Below are 26,981 nucleotides of genomic sequence, written 5' to 3'. Positions count from 1 at the left end.
ACAAAGGGCAAACAGTTACTGACAAAGCAATTTTCCACTCAAGGTCTCCATAATACATTAAGTAATGTTTAACTTAACCCCATAGATCATTGTATGAAAACCAAACTGTATTTCATCACTGGCTGGATTCCTCCCATATGACAAGACTGTAATTACAACGGAAAGTAAATAAAAAGCCTCTTTCAGTGCAGTAATGCAAAGTCATGTAAGAAACTTAAGTGGAGAAAAACACCTGAGAACCGATTGACCTCAGCTTAATCACTTTGCCTTGTTGAAGAGTTGACAGGAACAAGAAATAACAGTTTTTCTTTGACTTTAGTGGACCTGAAGGTCAGACACGGTGCAATAGGTGAGTAGTTTTGTTTTGGCTCTGTACTTCAGCACATTGGATTAAACGACAGCAACTGCTGTCAGTGTCATGATTTTCGAACAGCAGCGAAAAATAAATTGAGACAAAAGTCAATATTCTCTACCGGTGTGTGTTTTTTTTTTTTTTTTATCCATGCGTGTAAGTTGATATCCAGAAGATGGTAGTCGCACACAGTGGTACACAAACATTAAAAAAATAAAAACAGGGATTTTGCGTGAACCTTCCCTGATTAAAACCCGGGGAAATTTGGGGAATTTAACAGCCTGGTCTGAGTCTGGCAGAGAATCAAAACTCTACGATAAAGTACTGACTTTCAGCTTTAACTTAAAGCTGCAGTTACCCTCAGCTTTTTAGACTCTTTCAGCTCATTGTTTTTGCAGCCCCCAACTTTACTGTTTTGAGTCATTCTCATCAGTGTTGTTTCCAGCTAGGTGAAGTCAGAAATGTGCTCTTGTTGCACCTGTAACCACACCCAAAGATGATGTCACAGTGTACTGGAGTACACCTGTACATCACTGCAGCAAGGTGAGAAATTCAACCATTGTAGAGCAGAAGATTTTCAAGGGGTGTTTGGTTACTCTTTAATAAGGTGATATATCAAAGATAACAACTGGTGGTGCTGCTCCCAAGTGGCAGTTTTTTAATTAATGTAGATTTAAAAAGGTGTTTACATCCACATTCAATACACTGTTTAGAACTGACAGCCTCTTTATACATAGTCCCCAAGTGTAAAAAAAAAAACAACAACCTACCAATCCTTATCTGTTCACCCACAAAGCCTGAAAGTTATACTCTTTGATTTATTCAAACCCCTCAGTGTGCTGAAGTAAAGCGAAAACAACAACAAAAACTGTCACTGCCCCAATACTGACACACAGCGTTCTGTGGCTGATCTCTAAAACTGGACAAAGAATGAGTGGAATGCGTTAATAAGACATTTTTCACACATTTGGACAGTTCTGGTGAAATGCAGATCATGGTTTGAACTGGTCTTTATTCCTTAGGTTGCTTAGCGTGGTGGCAGGAAAGGGAACAGCTGAAAACAATATGGGCAAGTCTTTCATCAGACATCTGTCATCTCATCTTCCATTTCATCCCCCTCTGTTTCACCTTCTGCCTCGCCTTCTTCTTCCTCGTCCTCCTCTGATGTCATGTCCAGCTCATCCATCTGGGAGACACACTTTGGACACGAGCAGACAAACAGGTAGTTCTCCCTGGGAAGAAAATGTTCCACAAGTCACATTGTTGCACATCTTACAACAGCTGAAATTATTCAGAAGCCTTTTACACACTTCTGTTAACAAATCTGGTGCTGCACAACGCAGCAAACGAGTGTTTAATAATTGTGGTGCAATTAATACTTTTTTTTTTAAATATTATTTTTTGGGCATTTTAGGCCTTTATTTTTAAAGGACAGCTGAAGACATGAAAGGAGAGCGAGAGGGGGAATGACATGCTGCAAAGGGCCGCAGGTCGGAGTCGAACCCACGGCCGCTGCGTCGAGGATTAAACCTCTATATATATGGGTGCGCGCTCTACCAGGTGGGCTACCCAGGCACCCGCAATTACTACTTTTAATCAGTGGGTGTGATGTAACATCATTATATTAGGCATTCATTCACACCACCAACCTGGAGTGCAACTACACCTTTTCAAGGCTGAGAGGTATCACAGATGCTGTAAAAACTCAACTGACAGAGACTTGCAAAGTAAACTTTCCCGACTGAGTGTTGGAATGTAATTCAAAGATGGATTGACGTTATGTTGATCAATGAGGAGCATAAGCACAGGAGTAGCCCTCAGGCCCCTGGCATCTCTGCCTCATGACTCCCCATTATTGCAAGGAAAAGCTTTATATTGATCCAGATGGAATTCGTAACAGTATGTTCAGTTCTAGTGAATCATCTGAGGGATTACAGATGCTTACCTCAGAATTTTGTGTCTGCTATGACGGCTTCGGTCCCGCTGACAGCAGTCCAAATAACTGATGCAGATCTCCTGAGAATTACAAACGGTTGAAGTGGCTGAAGAACCAGAATAGCCTTATAATGAAAAAAAATCATTTTTTCAAGTTTTAATCCTGTCTTTGTGCTAATCATTCATCATCTCTTGCTATATGCCACATATGTGTATCAGAGTATTTTTACATCAAAATCCCTGTCTTTTCTCTTCCTGTAAAACAGTTTCAAATGTTTGATGACTCATCCTAGGCTAAACTCCAAGCCTTCCCACTTTTTAGCGGTCCAATCAAGTGCAAAGGATTTATTTTAAATCCCTTTTCTAACTGTCCATAGCTCAAATATTCTGTTTCACTGGGCAATATGTCACAGTACAGAAGCTAAAAACGCTCCAACTTCTGTTTCAACACTTACAGTTCAGTCCCATAAAACATGATACTGGTATTTTTCAAATGGCAGAAATAATTCAGGTTTTTGTATAGTTTCTCATGCAGGAAGTCGCTGTGTCCTTCCATCTTACTACTGGTGAAATCTTACACAAAGCGCTCCTGTCTTAGCGAGCACTCAAAGGAGAGCTTTTCTGTGAAAGAAGCACTGCTGCTCTGACATTACTGTGCCATGCAGATGCAAGGCTTCTCAATCTTTCTGACAGCTTGACAAACCAATTCCAATCCTCAAAGTCTCAGCCTTCTAATACTGTCTGACAAGGGAGCACACAAAGCTAGAGAGGGATGTTCTGTCCCGTCTATCCCTGGCCAGAAATTATCACTCCAAACCCAGACATGTGAGCTGACCTCTCCTGGGTTGATGTCACTAAGGGCACTGAGCTGAAGCAGGAAATTGTTGTCGGGGAAGGACGCCTCTGCATTGGGAATGCAGCTGTGGTTACCTGCAGGGGGGCGAGAAGACATAAAAGAAAAAGGGGTTATCAGACGGTCTCTTGACCAGAGTACCAGTCCCTTTGAACTGAATTGACAGGGCTCATAACATGGAGATAATCTGCACTTACATGAGCTTTGAAGCAGAAAAAGTCCGGAGCCCTCACAGTTTAGAAAGTCTCCCGTTTCTACAGAGAGAAGAGACAAATGATGCACATTTCTGGTCTTTGTTGAGATCTGAACACCGGTTACATAATCACAGTAATGGCATTGAGACAACAAATAATAAAACAGTCATACAATTGCAAATCTGTTCAATTAAGACTCCAATAAAAAATAATTGACTCCAAAAAAAGACTGCAAGACTGAGATAAAACTGTGACCTTTCTCAATGTCCTTGTATAGCTGGTCGATAAAAGAGTCCAATTGCTCCTTCTGCTGGGCAGGAAGCTCAAGTGCATCACAGGCATGAACCCACCGACTCAAGGAGCTGAATTGAAAAATAGAGCACAAAGAGAGAGTAGTATTTGAGCCGAACTAAGATCCAGAGCTGTCATAAGAACAGGACAAGAGAGGCGAGGTGTTTACCTGGTACCGATGCCTTGTCCGTTGGTTCCCACAAGCGCGAACAGAGAGCGGAAACCCTCAGGGACAAACCACTACAAAACAATCACATCTTTACTGATCCGTGCCAAAAGTTCGGCGTCAGCTGCAGCATCTCGTGCTGTGTGTTCACTTTCCGGTTGCATCAGCATAAAAACATTATTCGGGATGTCACACCAAGTTCAATAACGTATCATCACATCTTAACATACAATTCTGTAACAAACTGTCTGTGCGATAAAGGTTTCCTACAACACAATCAGCATGACACACAGGTCATTTCAGATGACATTTATATTGTAAGACTGATTTACATTTAGGGGACAAAAGCAACCCAAATAAAAATCAGGGAACTAAACAGCCTAAAACTCATCACTGACTTGCTCTTATTAGCGGCCCATAGCAAAAAGGTCCAAGATTTAACATGCAGCTTCATTGTAACATGAGAATAATCTGCAACAATTAATAATAATAATAATAATAAATAATCGATTAGTTAAATGTTGCTAAATTGCCAAAACAATTACGAAGATTCTCAAATGTGAATGTTTGATGTTTTTCTTTGTCTTCTATGACAACAAACTGAAACCTTTTTAGTTTGGACCTATTAGCACTTTCAGATATTGTGATGCCATGGTTCACTTTTTACATTTTAAAGACCAAACTATTAATTGATTCTAAGAAATAGTTTGACATTTTTTGACACACTAATTTGCTTTCTGGCCAAAAGTTAGATGAGGATATCGACACCACTCTCATGTCTGTGCAGTAAATGTGAAGCCATAGCCAGGCGACAGCTAGCTTAGCTTAGCTTAGCATAGAGACTGTAAACAGGGGCAAACGGTTAGCCTGGCTCTGTCTGACACTAAAACAAATCTGCCACGCAGCACCTCAGTGGGTTATGTGCTTGAGATTTTCTTGGCCGGGCGCAGTGACTACCTGGAGTCTTGTTGTCACTGTGAGGTAACCAGGCAACCAGCAGAGACTCCAGGTAGTCGCTGTTCCTGGCCAAGAAGTAGTCCAATGTTGTTGGACGACCTGTCCAACAACTGTTTTTACAGATTAAAACACAATATAACGTGTGTTTTTTTTGTTTTTTTTTACTTTGGACAGAGCCATGCTAGTATTTTCCCCGTTTCCAGCCTTTATGCGAAGCTAAGCTAACAAACTGCTGGCTGTAGCTTCATATTTAGCGTGCAGATATAAGAAAGGTATCAATGTTCTCATCCAATTCTCGGCAAAAAAGTGTACATGTAAATGTCAAACTAGTCATATAATCAAGAAAATAATTATTTGATTAATTGATGATGAAAAAACTAATTGTTAGTTGCAGCACTGGAGCTGTAAAGTATTTGGGAAGACATGAAAAAACAAGCAGTGGTTACATTTGAACTTTTCTTTCTTACCCGACTCAGATGTTCATCATAAAGTGCTGATTTAAAAAGGCTGTGCAACAAGACCAGCTGCCCCTATAGAAATAATGTTAGACAGATAAAAAATTACATTTTACGTAACAGAAAACATACATCATAGATGGCCACAGTGGGAGTTAAACCTCAGGAGGGAGTAACACGGAATTTGCTTTGCCTACTGAGCCGTAAACAACTGTGATTAGCATAAGAGCAGAAATGCCAGACTTCATACATTTTGCACCTCAACAGTTTCATATTTCCAGGCGGAATAACATGATGGTAACTTACTCTGAACTTCTCTCCCAGGAGCTTATGGGCGATCTCCTCTTCCTCATTACCTGTCCGGCTGCAGAAGTGTGAAAACAGCTTCTGCCAGTGTGCTTTGTCTTTGGCCTGGACGACATAAACAATACATTTTAATAACAATCACTGTGTCACATTTAGTTATTATAGTGTATTATATTGTTAGTATGCAGTTTATCTTTGATACACATGAGTAATGTTTCAATGTAGGGCTGCAACTAATTATTTTCATAGTCGATTAATCTGTTGATTATTTTCTGGATTAACCGATTAGTTGGTTTGTATATAAAATGCCAGAAAATGGTGAAAAATTTCAATCAGTGTTTTTCAAAGCCCAAGATGACGTCCTCAAATGTCTTGTTTTGTCCACAACTCAAAAATATTTAGTTCACCGTCACAGACGAGTGAAGAAACTAGAAAATATTCATATTTAAGAAACTGGGATCTGACAATTTTTACTTTTTTTAAATAAAACAAAAATGACTCAAACCGATTAAACAATTAAAAAAAATAGGTGGCGATTATTTTAAAAGTTGACAACTAATCGGTTAATCAATGCCCCTTGTCTTTTGAAGGCTAATGAAAACTAAACTCCTAGTGGTGTCTACTCCAAGACAGGAAGCCATTTGTAGCTTTTTACTTTGTGCTGTATTAATTCTAGCTTTCATTAACTTGAACATTGCCTCACCTTGATTTAATATGTATACATGAAGCCCTTATCTGTTGTCTTTTATTCTTGATTCACTGTGCCAAATTAAATCTGAAATAACAGATCAGCACCGTATAAAGTTCATGTGGGAACTTGACAGCAAACTGTTGCCTATTTACACATCCTGCAGACACAGAGCAGCATTAGCATTCATTTGGAGTTATGTTTATGACCACCTAAAGAATGCAAGTGCAATATTCACCCTCCTTTTAGCTTTGTTTTGGTCTCCGTTAACTCCTGAGGGAAACATCTGGCTCTTTACCTGCTAAATGCTTCACTATGTCCAACACTGTCTGCTACTTGGTGCTGAGCAGGTAGTGTGCAGTGAGTTTGTTAGTTGTTGTTTTTTGTAAACAGCAGCCTGCTGCAGCTGCAAACAAGGTCGATGAGAGTGGCGAGAGTGTAAAAACCAAAACAATGAGCTGAAAGGTGCAAAACCACTGTGGAGTTGAGGGGAACTGCAAAGTCTGTGAAAATTCCCTGTGGGTTCATCGCTACAAGTAACACCTTTTTGTATTGTGCACATCTATTGTTTATATAAAGACAGTTATTAGAGCAACTGAATCAAATAAATATGTGCAGCACATCATATTTTGTTTACGGTCAGTCGCTTTAATTTCATGAAAGCAAAGTCTATTATAAATGTCCTCTCACCAGCTTGTCACATTACAAAAATAATTCCCACATCCAGCTTTCTTATTTAGGACATCTGTATTAGTCAGGGCAAAGTTAATTTCAAGCTAGGTGTAACACCCATCCAAAAATGGTGTGTGGGTGATAAAAAATCTAAATTACATGCAGCATGTTATGTCTTTTTTTACGACAAGGTGTTTGTATTGTGTTTCTTATATGATTAGTACACATGCCAGAATGAATGGAATTATTTATTTATACTCAATGATTTAGGAGCTAAAAGTAATCAGAGACTCGCCTGTTTGACCACAGCTACCATTCTGGCCATGAGCATGATGCTGGAGGTCTCTGGGGGATAATGCATACTCCTGAAGAGAAAACATATCTTTATTGAGGTGAATGACATTTTAAACTGAAAATCATTACAATGAAAATATCTATAAAATGCTTTCTGACCTCCATGCATCTTTCAGCTTGTTGATGGGGTGGTCCGGATCGTCCTGGGAGGAACCCAAACACAGAACTCGATGGTACTGATCAGCTGCAGCTTGCCAACACTCGCTGCTACAGTACATCACCTGCAGAGAAGGAGAGCTCTTCATATCAATCAGAAAACACTGAAAACAACCAAAAAAATAAATAAATCATTTCAAGTGACAGATATTTAAAGTGTATTAAATATATAATAAACTTTGGGTGTGACTAGAAATATATTTCCTAAGAAAAGATAAAGATGTAAGCAATACTTTTTATTTTCTAAAGTTATCATAGTAAATAGACAAAATCTGGGACATCTTTATCCTTCTTTTTTTTTTAGTGTGTTTGTACGGAAAGTTGTACGATAATATAACGTTAGCCTTTATTGTCTTTATTTGTCTTTCGAGAGAACACAGGTAACGTAGCGACACACAGCCTCTCCACATACACACAATATATCCGTAAACATTTACAATTACAATTAAACTACAGTGAACATTCAGTAACACAGAAGGATCCATATACACCAGCATATACACACCAAGATATTGCATATTCCCCCCCAATAAAAGGCAGTTATACTTAAGGAAGAATGAGGGTCTTTATGATATTACTGTTTTATATTTAAATCTCTCCTAAAACACATTCATTTTAATTGCATTTTCTTAAATTGTTTTATTTTGTGCATTTACTGCATTTGTTCTTTTAATTGCATTCATTACATTGCTTTTTATTTTAATCTTACATTTGTATTTCATTGCACTTTTGTAATTAATAATTACTATTAATTTAAATATTATTATTATTAGCTTCAGGAACCCAAATCGGATAGTTTAAACTGTTTTCTAGTGGCCAACAGATATCCAATACTGCAAGTACAAAGAAACCACCATGGGTAAACAGTTGTTTAAGTTTTTCACTTTGGTCATTTAAAAAAATAAACAAGACAGATTAGCTTACTGATCCATAGTACAATACTGGCCTCTAAAAATCGATCATGTAGTCATGTCACCCACCATCAACTCAGTGGAAGTTCTTCCCTGACCTCAGCTGGCCTAAAATCAATATGTTTCTTGTCTTGTATTGATCTGACCACTTTTTCAGGGCATGTTTCCTTCTGTAAGAAACATATGACAACTTCTACAGTTAAAACAACTTCACTGGACTGGACTAACCTGGCATTGAGGGCAGGCTTGGTGCAGCTCTGGTCGAACACGGCAGAGCTCCAGGTGAGGAAGGCTGAGTCCAGGGTTGCCGCTGAGTCTCCTTGCATTCTCCTCTGCAGTCTCCAGAGCACGTAAGCAGTACTCGCAGGCTAAAAAAAAAAAGGACACAGTGCAGCAGTAGAGCAGATGAGCAGAGGTAAAACATTACTGCAGAGTAGACCCTGTTGGTTTAAGATGTTTAAGCTTCATCCTAGGGTTGCACGATATTGACAAAATGTGAAATTTGCGATATCGATTATGAATATTGCGATATAGATATTAATTTTGATATTTTTAAACATATGTAAAATTACAAAAGTTATGGGAAAACGCATCAAAATAGATTCATAACAAATAAAACAAGTTTTCTTACAACACAAGGTTTATTTCATCTGACAGTCATATTGGACTGGTACAACATGAATAAATAAATAAGGACCATGTCTACAGAACAGGACATGTTTTACTGGTTGTACAGTATCAAATATATAAATAAAGAGAACAGGACACAACTTTTCTTTCGCTTTTCCGATTCCGATTTTGTTGTCTCTATCTGTTTCTTCACTTGCACTGTCACTCTGTCATGTAGTGGACCCGTGCGCTAACGTGTACTAACATGTGCAAGTGGCACGGTAACTGGCCAATGAAATGATGATTATAGCGTTTCAAGCGGGCTCTAAATCAAACACAACTAAGCCAACGGACGGGACGCAGCGCTCCACAATATAAACAAAATATTGCATACTTATTGCGACACTTTCGATATAATATTGTGATAATAACGTGATATTGCGATAATGATATTGAGTCGATATATCATGCACCCCTACTTCATGCAAGATCGAACTCCTCCTAAAACCATAATGTATCCAGGATTTGTCAAGTCTGATAACACACATGCTTTTGTCGTCCCTGTGTGGACGGTCTACAATATATTGTTCTATATTATTCATGCAACATGTCATTCCTTCTTAATTAATGCAAGATGCAGTTAAAAAGTCCACTAAGTAGCACATGCCACATACCCCACTCCCTCCCCATGTCTTGTCTCTCCACACTGTCAGCTCTGGAATAAAGGCAAATGCCAAAAAAATAAATGTGTAGAACGTGTTTTTAAATAGAGTCGACATCTCACCTTTATATTTATACAAAGCATTCCACAGGAACTGGGCAGAGACCAGAGGCCGTTCCAAAAAAATGGTGTCTCCCTTCTTGATGCTCTTTTTGGCGAAGAGACCCTTACCCTGAAGCATGAATAACAAAACATTACTGTTGCGATCGTTTGCACTAATCTTTTAAAAAACACAGCAGCCTCGGCCTCTTTTACATGTAAACACACCTATAGCAGAATCTCTAAGCTGGTACACTCTCGGAGGTAGAGATTTGCTCAGAGATGCTGGGTAATGGTAAGGTTGAAACTTTCTCTCAATTTCTCATGTTGTCATTGGCCTTTTGATCTGTATCTTTCAGATCATTACCACCAGAATATTTCCTTATAAATTATTGTTTGTGTTTTATTTTACCCTCATAAATATTATTTCAATATATATCATATTTAAAAGGCTTTTAAGTGGAGGATTCCTGCGACCCTGCAGGGGAGAAGCTGGCATACATAATGAATACATTTCTTATTAACAAAAATTACAATAGACATCACTGAGTGAGTCTCCTGTCTCCTAAAAAAGCCTGCTTTATTTCAATGGCAATGCCATGTTTATTGGTTTATGCTGAACTTTGTGAGCTTAGTTTTAAACCCATACATCAATATTGTCTGGGCACAATGACAAGAATAAGCAACGTTTATTTAATCAATTTTAAATAAAAAATTTTAATTAAATTTGGTCAATGAAGTTATATTACTTTCTCCATGCATATCACACCATAACACGGTTTAATGGTGTAAAATGGTGGATGTTGTGCCTTAACTTACTCACTTTTGGTTGACGTAAAAACACTAAACGTACAGACCAGTAGCTCACTGGTAGTTCTGGACACAGACAGATCTATAATGATCAGGTCCTGTCAGAAAACGTCCGGTCCAGATCCTGCAGTCCTGTCTGAGCCCAGCAGGCTGTGATCCGCACTGACAGCCGACATGCGACTAACACAGCTCTGCTAAAGAGCCAAATAAAGCCACAGATCTGTCGAAATCTCTTTAGTCTGGCAAACTCCAAACCGCCTTACCTTAATATTGTCTATAAATCGGACATCCACGCAGGTGGACACTTTACCGGGGTCCACGCAGAAGGAAAACATGTCATCCAGGGGAGCAGCCATGTTTCTGAGTGACGACCTTTGTCCTTTCAACTCTGACACTGACGTTTTAGCTCAACACGAGGCAGCAGCGGCCTCTGGTGGCGGACATGTGCACTGCAGGTATGTCCCACGGCTCAACGTGGAAAGTTCATTGTTTTTAGGGGTCCAAGCCCGAGTCTGTAACAACCGGCAATAGCAAAGCTATGCCGTTCGCACAGCAGGGCTGTATAACCCTATTGTTTTTCTACTGATTAATTAGGGGTCCAAGCCCGAGTCTGCAAGAACGGGCAATAGCAAAGCTATGATGTTCTTACAGCAGGGCTGTAGAACCCTATTGTTTTTCTACTGATTTTTATTATTCTTCTCCGCCTAAAACTCCGACTACAGCCTAAACCGTACATGGTGGGGGGTTGGCATTTTCAGGAATGGTCCAGAACTCCGCAAGGACCTCAGGCGCAACAATTGACCCACTTCCACCACTAGGTGGCGCTACAACGCGTTTGGCCCTATAACTCCCACACCGTACACCGTACATTCAAAAACCATACATCCACGCGTTCCCTGGATCCAACTGAATCACGTAATATAGGCCACGCCCATTTCCGCCTAAACTTTTATGCGTGAAAAATCGCAATTTATGCAAAACCTACTTTTTCGAACTCCTCCTAGACCGTGCGACGGATTGGCACGAAATTTGGCAGGTAGCATCTCCAGATGGGCCGGACAAAAAGTTAATAAAAAGCAAAATTGCAAAATGCAAATATTACGCACAAACAAATTTGTGTAGCTAACTATGAAAACACCAACTTTGCCATATCTCGGCCAAAATAAATGCCATCAACACCAAACTTTAGATTCTTGTTTACCATGACCCTCTGAAGGTCACCCACGCGTGTTACAAAAAATTGGCCACTAGGGGGCGCTACAAGTACAAAAAGTTTATATCTCATGAACCACTCATCCAATTTTTACAAAATTAGTAGGGTACTATCTAGGGCCACTCCTGAGGCCAACCCTAGAGTGGGGGACTGAGGGGTCGTGGCCTATGGGACCCACGTCTAAATTTACTACTTACACTAACGTGAACAACTTTAAATTTACAGGGTAGATAGACAATGGGTCATGGACCACACCTACCAAAAATTACACATGTGGAGCACTAGGTGGCGCTATAATGCCTTTGCCTTTAACTCCCACATTACACATCGCACATTAACAATCCTGACATCCACGTGTTCCTTGAATCAAGCTGAATCACATGATATAGGCTACGCCCATTTCCGCTTAAATTTCGTCAATGCGCAAAACCAACTTTTTCAAACTCGTCCTAGGCCGTGCGACGGATCAGCACGAAACCTGGTACGTAGCATCTCCAGATGGACGTGACCAAAAGTTACTCAAGGAATTTTGCTACATTAAAGTATGTACATTTGACGACCAAATAAAGTTTCCTAGCTAGCTACCACACACGTATCATATCATATCTCGACCAAATTAAATGTTATCAGCAAGGAACTTGACAGCATTGTTCAACATCCCACTACGATGCTCTATACCAAATTTGGCAAAGATCGGCCTTTAGGGAGCGCTATAAGCAATGTTTATTTGTTTTGGCCAATAACTCAATGCATTTAAATGGGAAATTTGCAATTGCAATATCTCTGCCACAGTAAATGCAATCAACACGAAACTTGTGGTGCTCGTTCGGCATGCCGCTCTGAGGCTCTGTACCAAATTTGGCGAAGATTGCCATTAGGGGGCGCTATAATCAACGTAGACGAGTTTTGGCCCTTTTACTCTATGTTAATGCCATATTTGCAATGGGAATGTACCACAGACCTTGCAGCTCACACTTCTCAATATTTGTGCTCCTTTGTTTTTTTACAATAAACAAACTTCTTAAGCCACCTGACAAAGTTTCTACAACCTTCACAGTGGACGAATGCAACTCTTTTCTCTCACTTTTTCAGTCCAAAATCAACACCATTCATAGGCGCCAATGAAAATACTGAGCACCCACGTGTGCCAGACTGCCAGTAGGCTACATTCATTTACAGTTAAACATTGCAGTTGGTGCTAAGTGGAGAGTCTGTCATAGTGTGATTGGTTATGTCAATGGCATTGATTCTTAATTTCCCACGAAGCTGATCGCAGTAACGTGTCTGTTGAACTTTTCATCTCCAATTCTATCCGTATATCATTGTTAAAGGTAGTCTGTATATGCATGGAGGTGAACTGTTGACCGCTACGTTTGCAACGGTGTCATACCGCAGACGTCGCGACTCGTGCCTCTCGATATTTACTGAGATTTGCCTCTCAGCCGCCCAGCTTCGGGTTCCGCTTTCGCGCGCTCCCCGGGGCGTTGGGGGCGACTGGCGTGGGTGGCTTGGGCCCCGTCATAACTGCTTGCAGTTCTAGTTATTCAGTTATTTTTTTGCTTGCATGATTTTCTTGTTTATGCATATGTAATGAGCATTGCTGGAGGGAGCCTGACAGCTAAGATTTTCATTGCTAACAACTGCTTCTCTGAATTGTTTTGACAATAAAAAACTTAAAGATGCTGTAGGTAGGATTGTGAAGATCCAGGATTTAGCCAAAGAATTTGAACAGACAACTTCTCAGTCCCTCTCCCCCTTTCTACTAAAGCCCAAACGGTCTCCTAAGCCCCTCCCCCCACGAGGGAGAATGAATGTGTGTGCCTGAGCAGTGATTGACATGCAGTGATTGGCCATGATTGGTGCATCTGAACAGGGAGCTGTAGATTTTTGCAAATCACACTACAGGCTGTAGGTGGTGCCAGAGGAGCCAGATTTTTTTTTTTAAACTACCTGCTTCATGTAGTTCTACTCGAACATAGGGTCAGTTTCAGCAAATATGACAGAAAGTTAGTTTCTAAGTCTTACCTACTGCATCTTTAAAACTTGAAACAATCGACTCATTAATTAAACGACCAATCATTCTAGCTCTTAAAAATAAGGTGCAATACAGTACACTATTACATAATTAGATTTAATATAAATAAAGGTGATTAAATTTGTGATGAGAAAACTAAATGCCAATGTATTAACAATAAATAAAAACGAATGTAAATGGTACAAACAGTAAAACCATGATGATCCTGTTGAAAGCCTTAATGCTATAGCAACACTAAACAGCTGAAGCAAAGCGTAGGTCTGGAAATCAAGTCTTCACAAAAGAAGATAAATGGAGAGAGTATTTATTAGATATTATTTTAGATAATATATATAAATGTTTGTTTTACATTGTTTGACTAGCAAAAATTTAATAAACTTGTAGTAGACGTTATACAAAAGATTAAAAATACCAGTTCATACTCAGTATATATAGCTCATACTTTTATGGTTTAAATGTTGTACAAAAGAAGTCTAGGAATACAGTGGCGGTTTAAGAAACAATCAGGAGTGGAGTAAAATGTTAGGAAAATAAGTCAGTGGAAAGTGTTTGGCTATTGTAGAAAACAAAATGCCCTGGCTTCTGTATGTTGTTTCACATTGGGGTTAAAATTCCCGGCATGTGATAAACAGCGTGTAAACTAATATACATCTAGAGTTACAGTCTCCACATTTTTCCATATACATATACAGTACAGCCACTGACGGAGTGGCTTCATTTAGTGATCCAGTCCTGTACACAGAATATATATATATATCAGCACTGCAGCCTGGTTAGCGCAGAGTTTCTCTACCTTCACATGATAAATAGACTTGTTCCCGAGAGATTTCTAACACTTTTATTTTGATTTCTATTACAGTGTTTCCCACAGGTCAAAAATATACTTTGCAAGAAGCTTTCCCTCCTCCTTCCATCAACTGTCTCCATCACAATAATAAAGCAGACTAGAGCCAGACTGATAAATCGGTCGTGCCGATATGTATCAGCTGATATTAGCTTATTGCAGATAAATCAGGATCAGCGTATTTTGACAACCTTCCAGTAACAAGTAATGGCAGTTCAGAAAGTAAACATAATTTACAAATCTTCTCATTTCTCTATTTCGTGCCTCCTTGTCTCCTCTGTCTTTGGGCCTGTGACTCAGAAATCGATCTCAGCGCACCATCTTAATGGATGCCTCAATTCCTAAAATGCATCTTGAGGAGCAAGGAGAGAGGAGGCTTGCCAGACAAACTTGAGTGAGGATGCACGGGTGTATCCTTTGTGGAAGTATTTTCAGCACTCGTGATGCATAAAAGAAGCATGACACAGCTGGGGTATACAAACCATGGCAGCTGTGCCACACGTCACATTTAAATGACGTTGCTTTAAAATGATGGCTCTGAAGCACGGACGTCTCATGTGGCCTCAACTCTTCTGCTTCCTCTACTTGCATCTCAGGTGGGAGAGACCAAGACGTGAGGAGAGGAGCCGGGAAAGGTATTGAGGATGTCTAAACGTAGAAGAGGGGATGGCCTCCATTACGTTTACTCTCTAGTTTGTCCAGCAGAGGGCACTGATGAGTGTTTTTGTTTAACCGTAACATGGCTCAGTACATACCCCCAGTCAAAATTTATGTCAAAGTTTATGTAAGGAAATTAATGATGGCTTGTATATCGTTATCTATTATCAGCCTCAGAATTTCAGTATTGGTCGTGAATCAAACTCAGAAAGGGCTGCAGAATTGTAGATTTTGGACAATGGTTCTAATCTTGTGGTCGCAAGATTTATCTGTAGGATAATTAACATGATTAACATTTCAGCTACACAAAATTATGTTCTTAGCCACCCTCACTTCCTCTCACCTCACTGATTTTGTTATCTAGCTGCCATTTTACTGTGTTGGTTCACTGTCACAGCTCTCATCAGCGAGGCCAAACAGGCAGCAGTTTTCAGCAAAAAAAGCTATTTTAAAAAACACTGTGCACTACCTGATCATATACACAGTTAGAGACTACTAGTGGAGCATTTAGCAATTTAGCAGCAAGAGAGCAAGAAAAAATGTCAGTTATTGCAGGTTAAAACTGTATTTGTCATTGGGTGAAAAAGCAGCCAAAACTTGAGTGGGAAACAAAGTACTGTATAGCGTGTGGGGAACACTGTTTTGTATATATTAAAATAATTCCATTAATGCTAAAAAAAAAAAAAAAAAACTGATTTCACAGTAAATATATCATAATTTCTATATACAGAGCTTCTTCTTTGCTCTTGCAGACAGTGAGGACAGAAAAACAATCTTTCCTATTTTCAAACCTTGACTCAATACTTGCTGGATCTTGAGATCCGTAAAAACCTGTGTTAGTAGATGAAGGTCTACAGGCTCTGCTGTGATACTGCGGCAAAAAGACCCCCACTGTAGGTTCTCCCTGACAGCTATTCACAATGCAGCCTCATTTCCATCCTCGCTCCCGTCCTCTGCTCTCCTCTCTCACACTACGCCATCCATCACAAACCCTTGTTGTAGGTCACCACCTTGCAATCTGTTGCCATGGCGATCTCCGGCTCTAGACAAGACACCTCAATCTGCAAAAAAAAAAAAAGAAAAGAAAAAAAGATTAGAGGTAAAATTTCAGTTCTACATCTCTCAGTCGATAAGCTTTTGAAATCAGTTTGACTTGTAATTAGACATGGGAAGAGACATCTGGAATATGAGGCGAATACAAGCTTGTCGGTCGAGGCTGAGCACATCAAGTGGTGTATGTGTAATGTGATTTTCTTCCCATATGCTCTCTCTCTGAAACATCTGGCCTTGAATCAGTAGAAGCAGTTGAGCCGACACTGTACTGTACCTGAGACATCTGGGGGAACAGGCTGATGGCCACAGGCAGGGAGAGGCCGAAGGTAACGAGGCACACCAGGCCGTGGATGGGCAGCAACAATCTGCGGTTGCTCTGCAGGAATCGCAGCCTTACACAAGTCAAGATAGTGATAAAAGGAAACGTGAGCCTGCTGTGTGGATCGATTTCAGATGACTATTGCAAAGCCAGGAGTTATTTTTGGATCTGGAGAAAAGACATGGTGCAGATTTGGGGGAGCTATTTTCCACAATTAGTGGGTGTGAAATGAATCTGTCTCTGTGAAGGTTCCAGTTCTGGGTTTAATGAGTCAGACTGCACATATCCTCTTTTATTTAACTTCCTAACAGAAAGTCTATTTTTGTGTGTTTGAAAACACATTAGGCTATATAATTACGTTTTATTTATTTTCTCTGGCTGTGACCTACTATCGGATAAATATATGGGCAGCACTTTGGGGCATAACATATGTCAGCTCTGGCAGACAGAGAAACATTCAGAGTAATTATAGAGCAGAATCAAACAGACACTAGTGTCCTCTAAAGACAATAAAGAGTAATAACAAAAGAAAGGATTTGGGGGAAAAGGGGTTTTTATGCAGGTAAACCGTAACACAGATGAATTATACATTGTAATGTCGTCAATTTAAGGCCTTTTTAGAAAGATTATACTTACACGCTGTCTTGACAAAACCCTTTAAACCTTTATTATGTTAGGGGGACTGAGATGGTGTTTACAGCTACTCTGCTAAGCTGGGCATGTCATCTTTTAGCAGCAGCTGCTGTTACTTTTTGTCATGGTTGGATTTAGCTATTGCCTCATTTAACCTAAGAAAACTGAATTACTAGGAAAAGAGGAGGATTTATTTTCAGCTAAGGCTAGCTGTAGCTAAGTCACCAGTTAGCTTTAACTTAAGGCGGTGGTTTTTAGGCATAATAATATTTCATACTGTAAAACAAATGTCAGATTCTGGTCTGAACTAATATATTCTGTGTTTTACCTAAACAATATAATAAAATGCTTCATTGTCCACAGCTGCCTTCAGGACAGACATTAGACAGACAGTAGACATTACTTTGTTGAGTTAATGCAGCATAATAAGTAGCCATTTTTTTCTAAATATCCCCGAATATTAAAATTAAAATTAGAATTGTTTTAGGCACGTTTTTGAGTTTTTCAAGTATGTTTTAAGCAAAAATGGAAAATCACTGGTTCTAGCTTTTCATATGTGAATATTTCTAGGTTTCTTAATGATAGTATATATATATATATATATATAAAGCCTACAATACTGTATATGTCTGTACAAACCTCTCTAGGTAGGACATGATGATGGGGGGCAGGACAAAGATCGGCATCGGGAGGACCACACGTGTGAAGGCGGTCTCCATGATCGCCTGGGGAAAAGACGAGAACAGTGTGCACACGCTTCATTTCAAATACCGCAATGAGTTGGATTTAATTTTCCCTTTCATGAGATCAGATGTGTGCTGAGTGACAGGAGCCGAGCAGAAAATGATGCATTTTCCCATTATCAGCCGCCATCACATTTGCAATAAATTTAGAAAAAATAGCAAGTGTATAAACATATTCAGTGCAGTAAGAAGTATGCTGAGTATGCAAATAAAAAACACTCACATGTCTTGCAGCAATTTTGGAGGATCCCACCACATTCCCGTTCCTGTCCAGCACATCAATCCCCTCAGACAGCTCATTGTGTCTCATCAGGCCCACGTTACAGATGTTTGCACTAGCTGAGGAAGGGGAGAGAAAGGCAGCTTTTATATTTTTATACATTTCCACAAGAACATATGCTGAAGTCAAGAAATACAGTCACGGATCAAAAGAAGAAATTCCTTTAACAATTCCCTAATATAAAGAAATATCCTAAAAACACTTTAAAAACTTCAATTAAAGTAATATTCTCATACATGAATTACATTACTGCATCTGAAATATATTGAGATATATGTACATTATTGTCTCATTTGTTACATAGAAGAAAAACAAAGTGTAAAATCAGTAAGATGTTGTGACTCCAACCACCAGAGGGCCACATAACATACACACTTACCCCCAGTTATAACCAGTACATAGGGTCCTTTGAAAACCTACCTACAGCTGGGAAGGGGACGAGTCTCTGTATTATCATTCTGGTGGCAGGACTCAGCTTGTTAGCCTTCTGAATCAACACATTCAGTCCCACCTAGTAAGTACAAAAGATATTAAAAATGTATGTAAAATGTTCTTTGTTTGCAGCATAGTATTTTTATACCTAGTAGCGCTAGGATTCTTACTTTAGTGTGGCTAAAACACTGGCATTGGTACTAGAACTGTACTGCTAAGACTATTCAAAAAGCTTATCTCCATCGCTGCTAATAATACTGTATATAAAATATAGCCACAAACATTACAAAAACAGCTCTGTGCATTGTAGTTGCAAAACATGACTTAAAGGGTAACTACCGTTTTTTTCAACCTGGACCCTATTTTCCTATGTTTTTGTGTCTAAGTGACTGATGGGAACAACAATCTTTGAAATTGGTCCAGTATTAAGCAAGATCGCTGCAGTTGGCAGCTGTGAGACAAGCTACAATCATACTAGTAAATGAATAGGGCAATTGTCCAGCTTGTATTTACCTTCACAAGAGTGCTCATTTTGCCACTGACAGGCTCAGATTAATAGTGTGTCTGACAACATTATGGACAGGATTTAAAGAGGAAGGTCCTTTTTTTAAAACATAAAAACATCCATGAAATTGCGTTCGCTAAACCCACCAGACATGTAAATCAACAGTAATTTTAGCATCGTAAAATACACTTTTTTACGCTTTTTTAAATGGAGTCTGGTGGGTTTAGCGCTAGCGACTTCAGAGCTTTTTCTGGTTAAACATAAAGGTCTCAAAGAGGTTTTAAAGGTCTATCTCTGAAGGCATCTTTTCCATAATGTTGTCAGACACTTAGAATATTAATCTAAGCCTGTCAGTAGCAAAACGAGCACTTTTGTGAAGATACATTTATACAAGCTGGACAACTGCTCTATTAACTTACATTGTAGCTTGTTTCACCGCTGCCGACTGCAGCGATCTTGCTTAATACTGGACCAGAGATTTGTTGTTCAGTCACTTAGACACAAAAACATAGGAAAATATGGTCCAGGTTGAAAAAAACGGTAGTTACCCGTTTAATTATGACTTACAGTTAACAGTTATGTAAAGCTCTCATGTGCAGGTAAAATTCACATAAAAACAACTGTTTTTAAAGAAAATTTCAGTATCCTGAAAGATGATGTAATAATAATAATTTATACTTTATTAATCCTGCAAGGGAAATTACAATGTTTTCACTCTGTTGTTATCAATATACACATTACATACAGGCCTGAATTACACACACATGCTCAGTACTTATACATGCACTAATGGGAAATGTCAGAGTGAGGGGTCTGCCCATGGAAAGCCCGAGCAGTTGGGGGTTCGGTGCCTTGCTCAAGAGCACCTTGGCGTGGTGCCCAGGAGGTGAACTGGCACCTCTCCAGCTACCAGTCCACCACCATACTGTGGTCTGTATTGGGACTTGAACCAGCAACCCTCCTTTCCCAACCCAACTCCCTACTGACTGAGCTACTGCCACCATGTTGAAATCACTGAACAAGAAACTCACTCACTGCGATAGAAACAGCACTGGTCACAGCTCCTACATAGCCTTGAAGAAACTTGGATGTTGGCGTAGGCTGAGGAGGGAGAAAAGAAATATTGTTTAACAGCTTTATACATGGTTTATTGTCTATAGTGACGGTTTGTATTTTATATTGAGATTTATTTTCTTTTATTTACAACAAAAACAGTATGCATGATGTTTTATTATGGGGATAAAACAACAAAAATCTAAATCTAAAGCAGCCAAAGTTAATAAATACTGTGATTTTTGAGCTTTTTTGGGGAGAAGATCTGAATATCCACGATATATAGTTCCCACCTTTGTGGCGTTGCGGTTGGCATAGTTCACACAGGCATTGTGACTCTGGTTCAGCCACTGTAGGAAAGAGGGAAGGAAATAAGGGATGAATAAAGGATAGAAAGAAGGAGTATGGAGGGAGGGAATGAGGGAAAGAAGAAAAGGAAATTGAGAGGTGGAGGCAGAAAAAGGAAAAGTAGGAGAAAAAAGAGTAAGGAAAAACAAAGGAAAGGAAAAGAGGAAGATAGGATAGAGGCATATATATATATTTGCAGGCTTACATGTTGTTGTGTAAAGCAACAGCACACAGAAAGAAGCAAACAAGGCAGCAGCAATTTATTTTACAATGTCCTTATTCCGGTGTATAACAGGTGGGAAAGCATTGCATGGACACAATAAAAGTGTGCTCACCAGATGTTTAAAATGTACAATAAATGCAATGGTTTTACAATATGTTGTTTTTTTACAGTACCTGCCATATAATGGTAGACACCACAGTCTGATTTGGGAGAAGAAGGCCAATGACCTAGATGAGACCAGGGAATAAGAGCTTATTTTCAGGGCAAAATAAGTCCAAAGTCTCATTTCATCTATCCCCAAACACGACCATGTAAATGGACATCTGCACAAATGTATGATTTTTATATGGGACTTACAATCGGCGTTCCAAATGGGACATAACCTGCACAGTGAAGAAATGATTTTCAGTGTAAAAAAAATAAAATTAAAAACGAGGACAAAATGGAAGTAACTTCAACAACTTTAGCAAAGATCTACATCTGAGGTCATACCTGACATTCGAAATGGCATGAAGATCTTCTCTCCTGTGTCAGGATGAATGATGGCCTGCATGCAGAGAGCATGACATCATCCTCATGCTGCCTGGAGCCCAGAGGCTTGAATGTATGTAGGTGCAGTTAACCTGAGCTGACTTACAAGTGACTGATGAATCACTTACCTGCTTGATCTTCTGGGCTTCCCACAGCTGCACAGGTAAGAAACAGAGCAGAGAAAGAGAAGAGCTATAAGTAATCATTAGGTTTGTATTTTTCTTGTTTTGCATTTGGTTGGGAGACATTCATTAACTTTTTTGTTTTGATTATTGTTTTGCTCTAGCCATGACTTTTAGCCAACTGTGTACTATGTTTCCTGTCATTATGGCCTTCACAAACATGTTATGTTTTAATGCAACATTTTGGATCACATCAACGCTGATCAATCAATCAATCAATCAATCAAACTTTATTTATAGAGCACTTTCAAACAACCAAAGTGATGTACAAGAGAATAAATAAAGACATAAAGTACATAACTCACACAGGCATAAAATACAAACAGAATATAAGTAAAACAAGTTAAGAAACATAAAACAAGGCAGCTATGATAAAGACTCACCTGAAGATCAGACACTCCAGGTGGAAGCTCGCCATGTTTGTAGTCATCAAGTAGTTTCAAGCATTCTTTCAATCGTTTCTACATACAAAAGGAAAAGACAAAATATGGAGCTTAATAAGACTGAGAATGTTTTTCGATACCAGTGTCTATACACATACAAAGTGAAAACGTTTTGAATCACAAATAAATTTGGCATTTAACAAAAGAAGGCAAAGTTCTTAAATGTTTAAGGCTGCAACGACCATTTACATCATCTATCAATCTGCCAAATACTTTGTTAATCTATCATTTAATTGTTCGGTTTTTAAAATGTGAGAAAATACTGAAAATTGGCCATCAAATGTTTTGTCAGAACAACTGAGCAAAACCTCCAAACTTTCAATTAATTATTATATACTGTACGGCAAACATTTGAGAGGCTGGAACCAGCGAACTCTTGGCATTTTTGCTTGAAAATGAAATGTAACGATTGATTATTTCAAAAACGTTGATGACTGATTTTCTTAGTTGATTCATTGATTTAGCAATAAATCAACTAATCGTTACAGCTCTACAAATGTTTAATGTCTGAACATGAAGAGCTTTAAAAGAAATGTGATCATTTGTTATGTGACCATTTATAATACGCTTATGGATGGACGCTTAAACTTTGTATTGAAAGCATCTATCAGCAACATATAGACAGTTTTACAGATGTTGTTTTTTTTACCTCGGACACAAACAGAGTGCTGGGGTCAATGATGTCTACGAAGTGTCTCAGTCGACCGAGGAATGAGCCCTTGAAAAGACAGTGTGACAAAGTTCATTCTTATTAAAGTATACACAGACAGCAGACCATCCATATCCACGTGAAGTCTGAGAGGCTTTATCACTGCTAACTTTGCTTTAGTTTGTTTCTTACTAGTTCTAAAGCTCCTAAAAACATTGCTTTGTCTGTTCACACCAAAACAACTACAGCTAAAGTAATACATCTTAATATGTTCATTTATTTAAGTGGCCAGTTCTATTTTCTGTCAATTTTACCTCCCAACATTATGGTATAAATGAGGTCTGTCAAACGTTTAATTTTTTTTAATCGCGATTAATCGCTGAATTTCTATAGTTAATCGCATGTTTTATTACATGACTAAAATTCTATTATTTTGCATTTCAGAACTGTTTTTAAGTACATATTAACAATGCAAAGCAATTCTTACCAGTGTATCTTGATTGGGAATCAAATGAATGCAAAGAAAGTGACTTTATGAACTTGACTTTAAGATTTGTATTTGTTTATTATTTATTTATTTACTGTAAACAAAAGAAAAATGTGTGAATCTAGTCACACATTTGAATCTAGAGTCAATATAGTGTTCAGTAACTCCTAAATAATTTTGATTACTCACTGACGTCCAGTGATCACCTTGCATCACTTTGCAGCAGTTCCAGTTTGGCTGCTTTCTCCGTGTCGTACAGGCTGTGTATGCGTGAAACTACTGTCCCCCTCGACGGAAATGTATAAGACGGGTCAGAACATGCCAACCGTAGTCTTTAAGACCCGAGTCTTCTACGATGCTGACAGGTCTGCAGTTAGTTGCCACCCATTTTGCAAGAGCTGTAGTAATTTTTGGGGATTTGGTTTCAAGTAGCACTCTCCAAAATAGTGCTTTGCCTGAGCCTGCTAGCATCAGCCTGAGTCACGTTAACTGTACTACTATGCTTAGCTCCGTAGGTGGTAGCTCAAGCTTGACGTGCTTCGGTGATATTTTAATTCGGCTTTACACAATGTGCATATGGCTTTTGACCCGTCCGGGAGTTTTGGAAAATAAAAAGCGCCATTCAGAATTGTGTTGCTGCTGTCTTTCTCCAGCATGATTGCAGCCTGCAGCCTGCAGCAGCAGGATGTGTTACGAGGAAGTATGGCAAAGTGCGGCAAAGGTTCAAAATAGTAGCCTGTTAGGCATGATGCGAAGCCGAGGGAAGGGAAAATAAATTAATAAATGGCGGCATGCGATTAATGCGATTTAAAAAAATGCACGCGTTATGCTCGGCCTTTAATCGCATCGCGATTAACGCGTTAATGCTGACAGCCCTACTTTTAAGTAAATGTATTAACAATCTGAGTAAGTTTACATTTAGCAAACACATTCTTCCAAGTGAGGCTTGGAGCTGCTGGTCAAGTGCCCTGTTTTCTGTTCCCTTCACTGTCTTCATCAGCATGCCAATTGCTAAGTATGTGTGCCAACAGTCTGAAAAGGCCCGACAGCAATTTATGCCAAGAGTCTCTTTGGAAAACCAGATGGACGAAAACATGGCAGCTTCAATCAGATTCCCTCAGAGACATTTATCATGAAGGGCATAAAACACAGGGGAAAGAATGGAACAAACCCATTTGTATTTAAATGATCTGTTCAGCATCGGGTCCTAATTGAAATGACTGGAAACAACATCCGGTCCTCCTAAAGACTGTAAATAAAGCATCTTAAATGTTCTGTACGCCTGGATTTTTGCCCCTGTCATTCCTCCATCACATCTCCTCCTCTGACAGGCTGTATGTGCTGCAGTGCTGTTTTGTAAGAGTGAGGTAGACTGAGGATCCATGTGAGGAGCTCGCTTTAATTATGCATGAGTTTCAGCTCCCTGGAGAGTACACAACAAGGCTAGCAGAGACGTAGCGCGGCAGAAAGCACAGACAAACTGAGCAAGATTCATGCTGATTCAAAGACTGGCCTAATTTGAACTGCTTTGATGAAAGGAACTACAGATATTACAACACCTTTATCAACTCAATATGAACTTCAGGTTGCAGATGGAAAAATTAAAAGGTTTATGGAATTCAGATAGAAAAGAGCCGGAAGGATTAATTACTCTCTTCCCTAAAATGATGGTAATTTAAAAGAAGAATTTGTGATGGGAATCGCTAAAATAACAAAGTAATTCACATGAGACAAAGGGTGTAAATGTACTGCTATTTTGCTATGCTTTGTGTGAACCATGCAATATCCTGTGTTAATTGGTCCCTCACCCCTCCTACATAAGAGAAAGACTCCCAGACTTAAAGAGACACAAAACAGCGTCATTTAGCATCCCTTGTGGTCATTTTGTGTCTATTTGTAGTCATTATTTGAGGCGGTTTTGAATCTATTTGTGGTTGCTATGTGTCTTTTTGTGGTCATTTTGCATCCCTATGTGGCCATTGTGCATCTCTGTGCTGCTGTTTTGCATCTATGTACTATTTTGCACTCTTTCTGGTTGTTTTATGTCTCTATGTGATCATTTTGCGTCCTTATTTGGTTGTTTTGCATCTACGTGTGGTCATTTTGCGTCTTTTTCTGGTTGTTTTGCATTTCTTTGTACTGCAGTTTTGCAGTTGTTTTGTGTCTCTTTGTTCGTTTGATTGACTTTTCCATTAATTTTAAACCGAGGCTCTGGCCCAGAAGCCCGTTGACGCCTTTGGGCCTGTGCTCAGTAGGAACATTCAGTAATCCATTCATGAGTGTGTTCTGTCATATGTGTGAAAAGTAAATTTGGCTCAAAATTTAAGATATGTTTCCTTTCATTTCGTGTTTTTTGTGCCTTTCCATAGATTTTCCATGTTGTCATCCTGGATTTTATTAAGAGTTGCATTGATAGCTCATATCAGTTGAAACAATAGCAGATCCTAAAGTTTAGTCACTTATTTACACAATCTGTTTATGGACTTTTGCTCTGTGCATTAGCATCAAGTGAATCGTTTTCTTTTAAGCAGCTGTTTAATAAATGGCTCTGAAGAAAGACGCAGTAGAAATGTAAATGTAACCAGTGTGCAGCTTCCTCAGTTAATGTGCCATCCGAGTTAACGTGAAGGTCACATTATCTTCCAGGGCTGACCAATGCAAATTCATTTACGAGGACAGAAAACTGAGTAATGGGCTTCAGATAAGGACGGACAGTCAATTAATCTCGATCACATGTGGGGCCACAGTCGGTCTGCAGAAAGCATCCTGAAAAAACATAAATTTGAGGGTGTTAAAGTGTCAAGTGTCAGATTCATGTAAAAAATTATGCACATATTTGTAGATTTTGTTTTTAGAAATCTCCAGCAGCGGCGATTGTAAAGCCTAAAATAAAAAGGAAAGAGGAAAAAAACAAGACGTTTCCACATTCATCACACGCAAGATATCAGTGTCTTTGCTGCAGACCTGAACAGTCTGATAGAATCTTTGACGGAGCAGCAGCGAGTCAAAGGGTGTGAAATGTGTCAGTGGAGATGATAAACAGCGATATGAACCTGTCGACAAACGATTCATTCCACTAGTAAAACTATAATGAACTCAAAACTAATCCAATCACGCTCGGGAGTTCATTATCAGTTCGAAGTTGTTGCGGTTTTATAACAAAGAATCGGACCGCAGATGGAAGGCAACTTTCGCTACTAAAAGTGTGAGCATGCTGCAGCCGGAGCGGAGCGGAGAGGAGCAGAGCAGCAGGGCGGAGGGGCTGTTTTTTACCCGAAAGCCTTCAAAACAAAATGTCCTTAATTGCACGTTTGAAAGAAGACAGAAAAGACTTACCTGCTCATATCGGGGTCTTCCGAGCTGGAAGGCAGGACATGCTGCAGATTCCGCCATGACACCGAAACTATTTATTTATTAATGAACTGACTCATGAACGGCTTTTTCAAGTAACGTTAGAGCGAACTACATTCAATGTGTAACTAGTGAAGCACGAGCCGCTCCGTCTGTCGGGATGTGTAGTCTTCTGTTTTGCGTGAACACTGGCAATGTTGAACCGCATGACTACACATCCCAAATAATCGATAAGGTAAAATCTGTTGCATAACTGTTCGGATTGATGTTGGGAGAGAACAGTTAATGCACCCATTCAAAGGTGGCTCAATAAATCAATAAACTCAATAATGTGAGGAGGTGTGGCCTGTAGAGAGAGAAGTGTCTGCGCAGATTAATGAACAGCTCTCAGGTTCACTTGAAAATAAAGAAAGACAAGAAAAGAATAAATAACCTGGAGCAAAAAAGAAGAGAATAAATATTTGTCACCACACTAGACACTTTCATTATGCTCTTGTCATTAAGTGGCCGAAAGCAAGGGACTGCTGCTTT

General features: G+C 39.3%; 2 protein-coding genes across 4 annotated transcripts; both read right to left on the bottom strand.

The window, feature by feature from the left end:
• Positions 1–937: 937 nt before the first annotated feature.
• Positions 938–16,120, bottom strand: smyd5 (SMYD family member 5). Of its 2 annotated transcripts, none has more exons than XM_078260231.1 (13): positions 16,050–16,120; positions 9,684–9,792; positions 8,519–8,658; positions 7,323–7,444; positions 7,165–7,234; positions 5,510–5,614; positions 5,216–5,278; positions 3,795–3,865; positions 3,590–3,696; positions 3,338–3,394; positions 3,123–3,217; positions 2,298–2,368; positions 938–1,584 (listed from the first exon to the last, which is right to left on the bottom strand). In XM_078260231.1, exons 4-13 carry the CDS (start codon positions 7,439–7,441, stop codon positions 1,434–1,436), a joined length of 909 nt encoding a protein of 302 aa, XP_078116357.1. In that variant the 5' UTR covers positions 7,442–7,444; positions 8,519–8,658; positions 9,684–9,792; positions 16,050–16,120; the 3' UTR covers positions 938–1,433. The 2 variants fall into 2 exon arrangements, with proteins under 2 accessions (XP_078116357.1, XP_078116356.1); XM_078260230.1 differs by lacking the exon at positions 16,050–16,120 and adding an exon at positions 10,733–10,852.
• Positions 16,121–16,127: 7 nt separating this feature from the next.
• sfxn5b (sideroflexin 5b) lies at positions 16,128–26,750 on the bottom strand. Of its 2 annotated transcripts, none has more exons than XM_078260233.1 (14): positions 26,436–26,750; positions 22,613–22,681; positions 21,904–21,981; positions 21,467–21,493; positions 21,300–21,354; positions 21,165–21,190; positions 20,981–21,034; positions 20,530–20,586; positions 20,219–20,284; positions 18,667–18,757; positions 18,190–18,305; positions 17,863–17,948; positions 16,546–16,663; positions 16,128–16,279 (listed from the first exon to the last, which is right to left on the bottom strand). In XM_078260233.1, exons 1-14 carry the CDS (start codon positions 26,490–26,492, stop codon positions 16,202–16,204), a joined length of 978 nt encoding a protein of 325 aa, XP_078116359.1. In that variant the 5' UTR covers positions 26,493–26,750; the 3' UTR covers positions 16,128–16,201. The 2 variants fall into 2 exon arrangements, with proteins under 2 accessions (XP_078116359.1, XP_078116360.1); XM_078260234.1 differs by lacking the exon at positions 26,436–26,750 and adding an exon at positions 23,289–25,945.
• Between the last annotated feature and the right edge of the window lie 231 nt (positions 26,751–26,981).

Source organism: Sander vitreus, chromosome 10 (assembly GCF_031162955.1).
Source record: "Sander vitreus isolate 19-12246 chromosome 10, sanVit1, whole genome shotgun sequence".
Lineage (NCBI taxonomy): Eukaryota > Metazoa > Chordata > Actinopteri > Perciformes > Percidae > Sander > Sander vitreus.
Note: the sequence above shows the minus strand (reverse complement) of the source record. Positions and strands in the feature narration are given on the sequence as shown.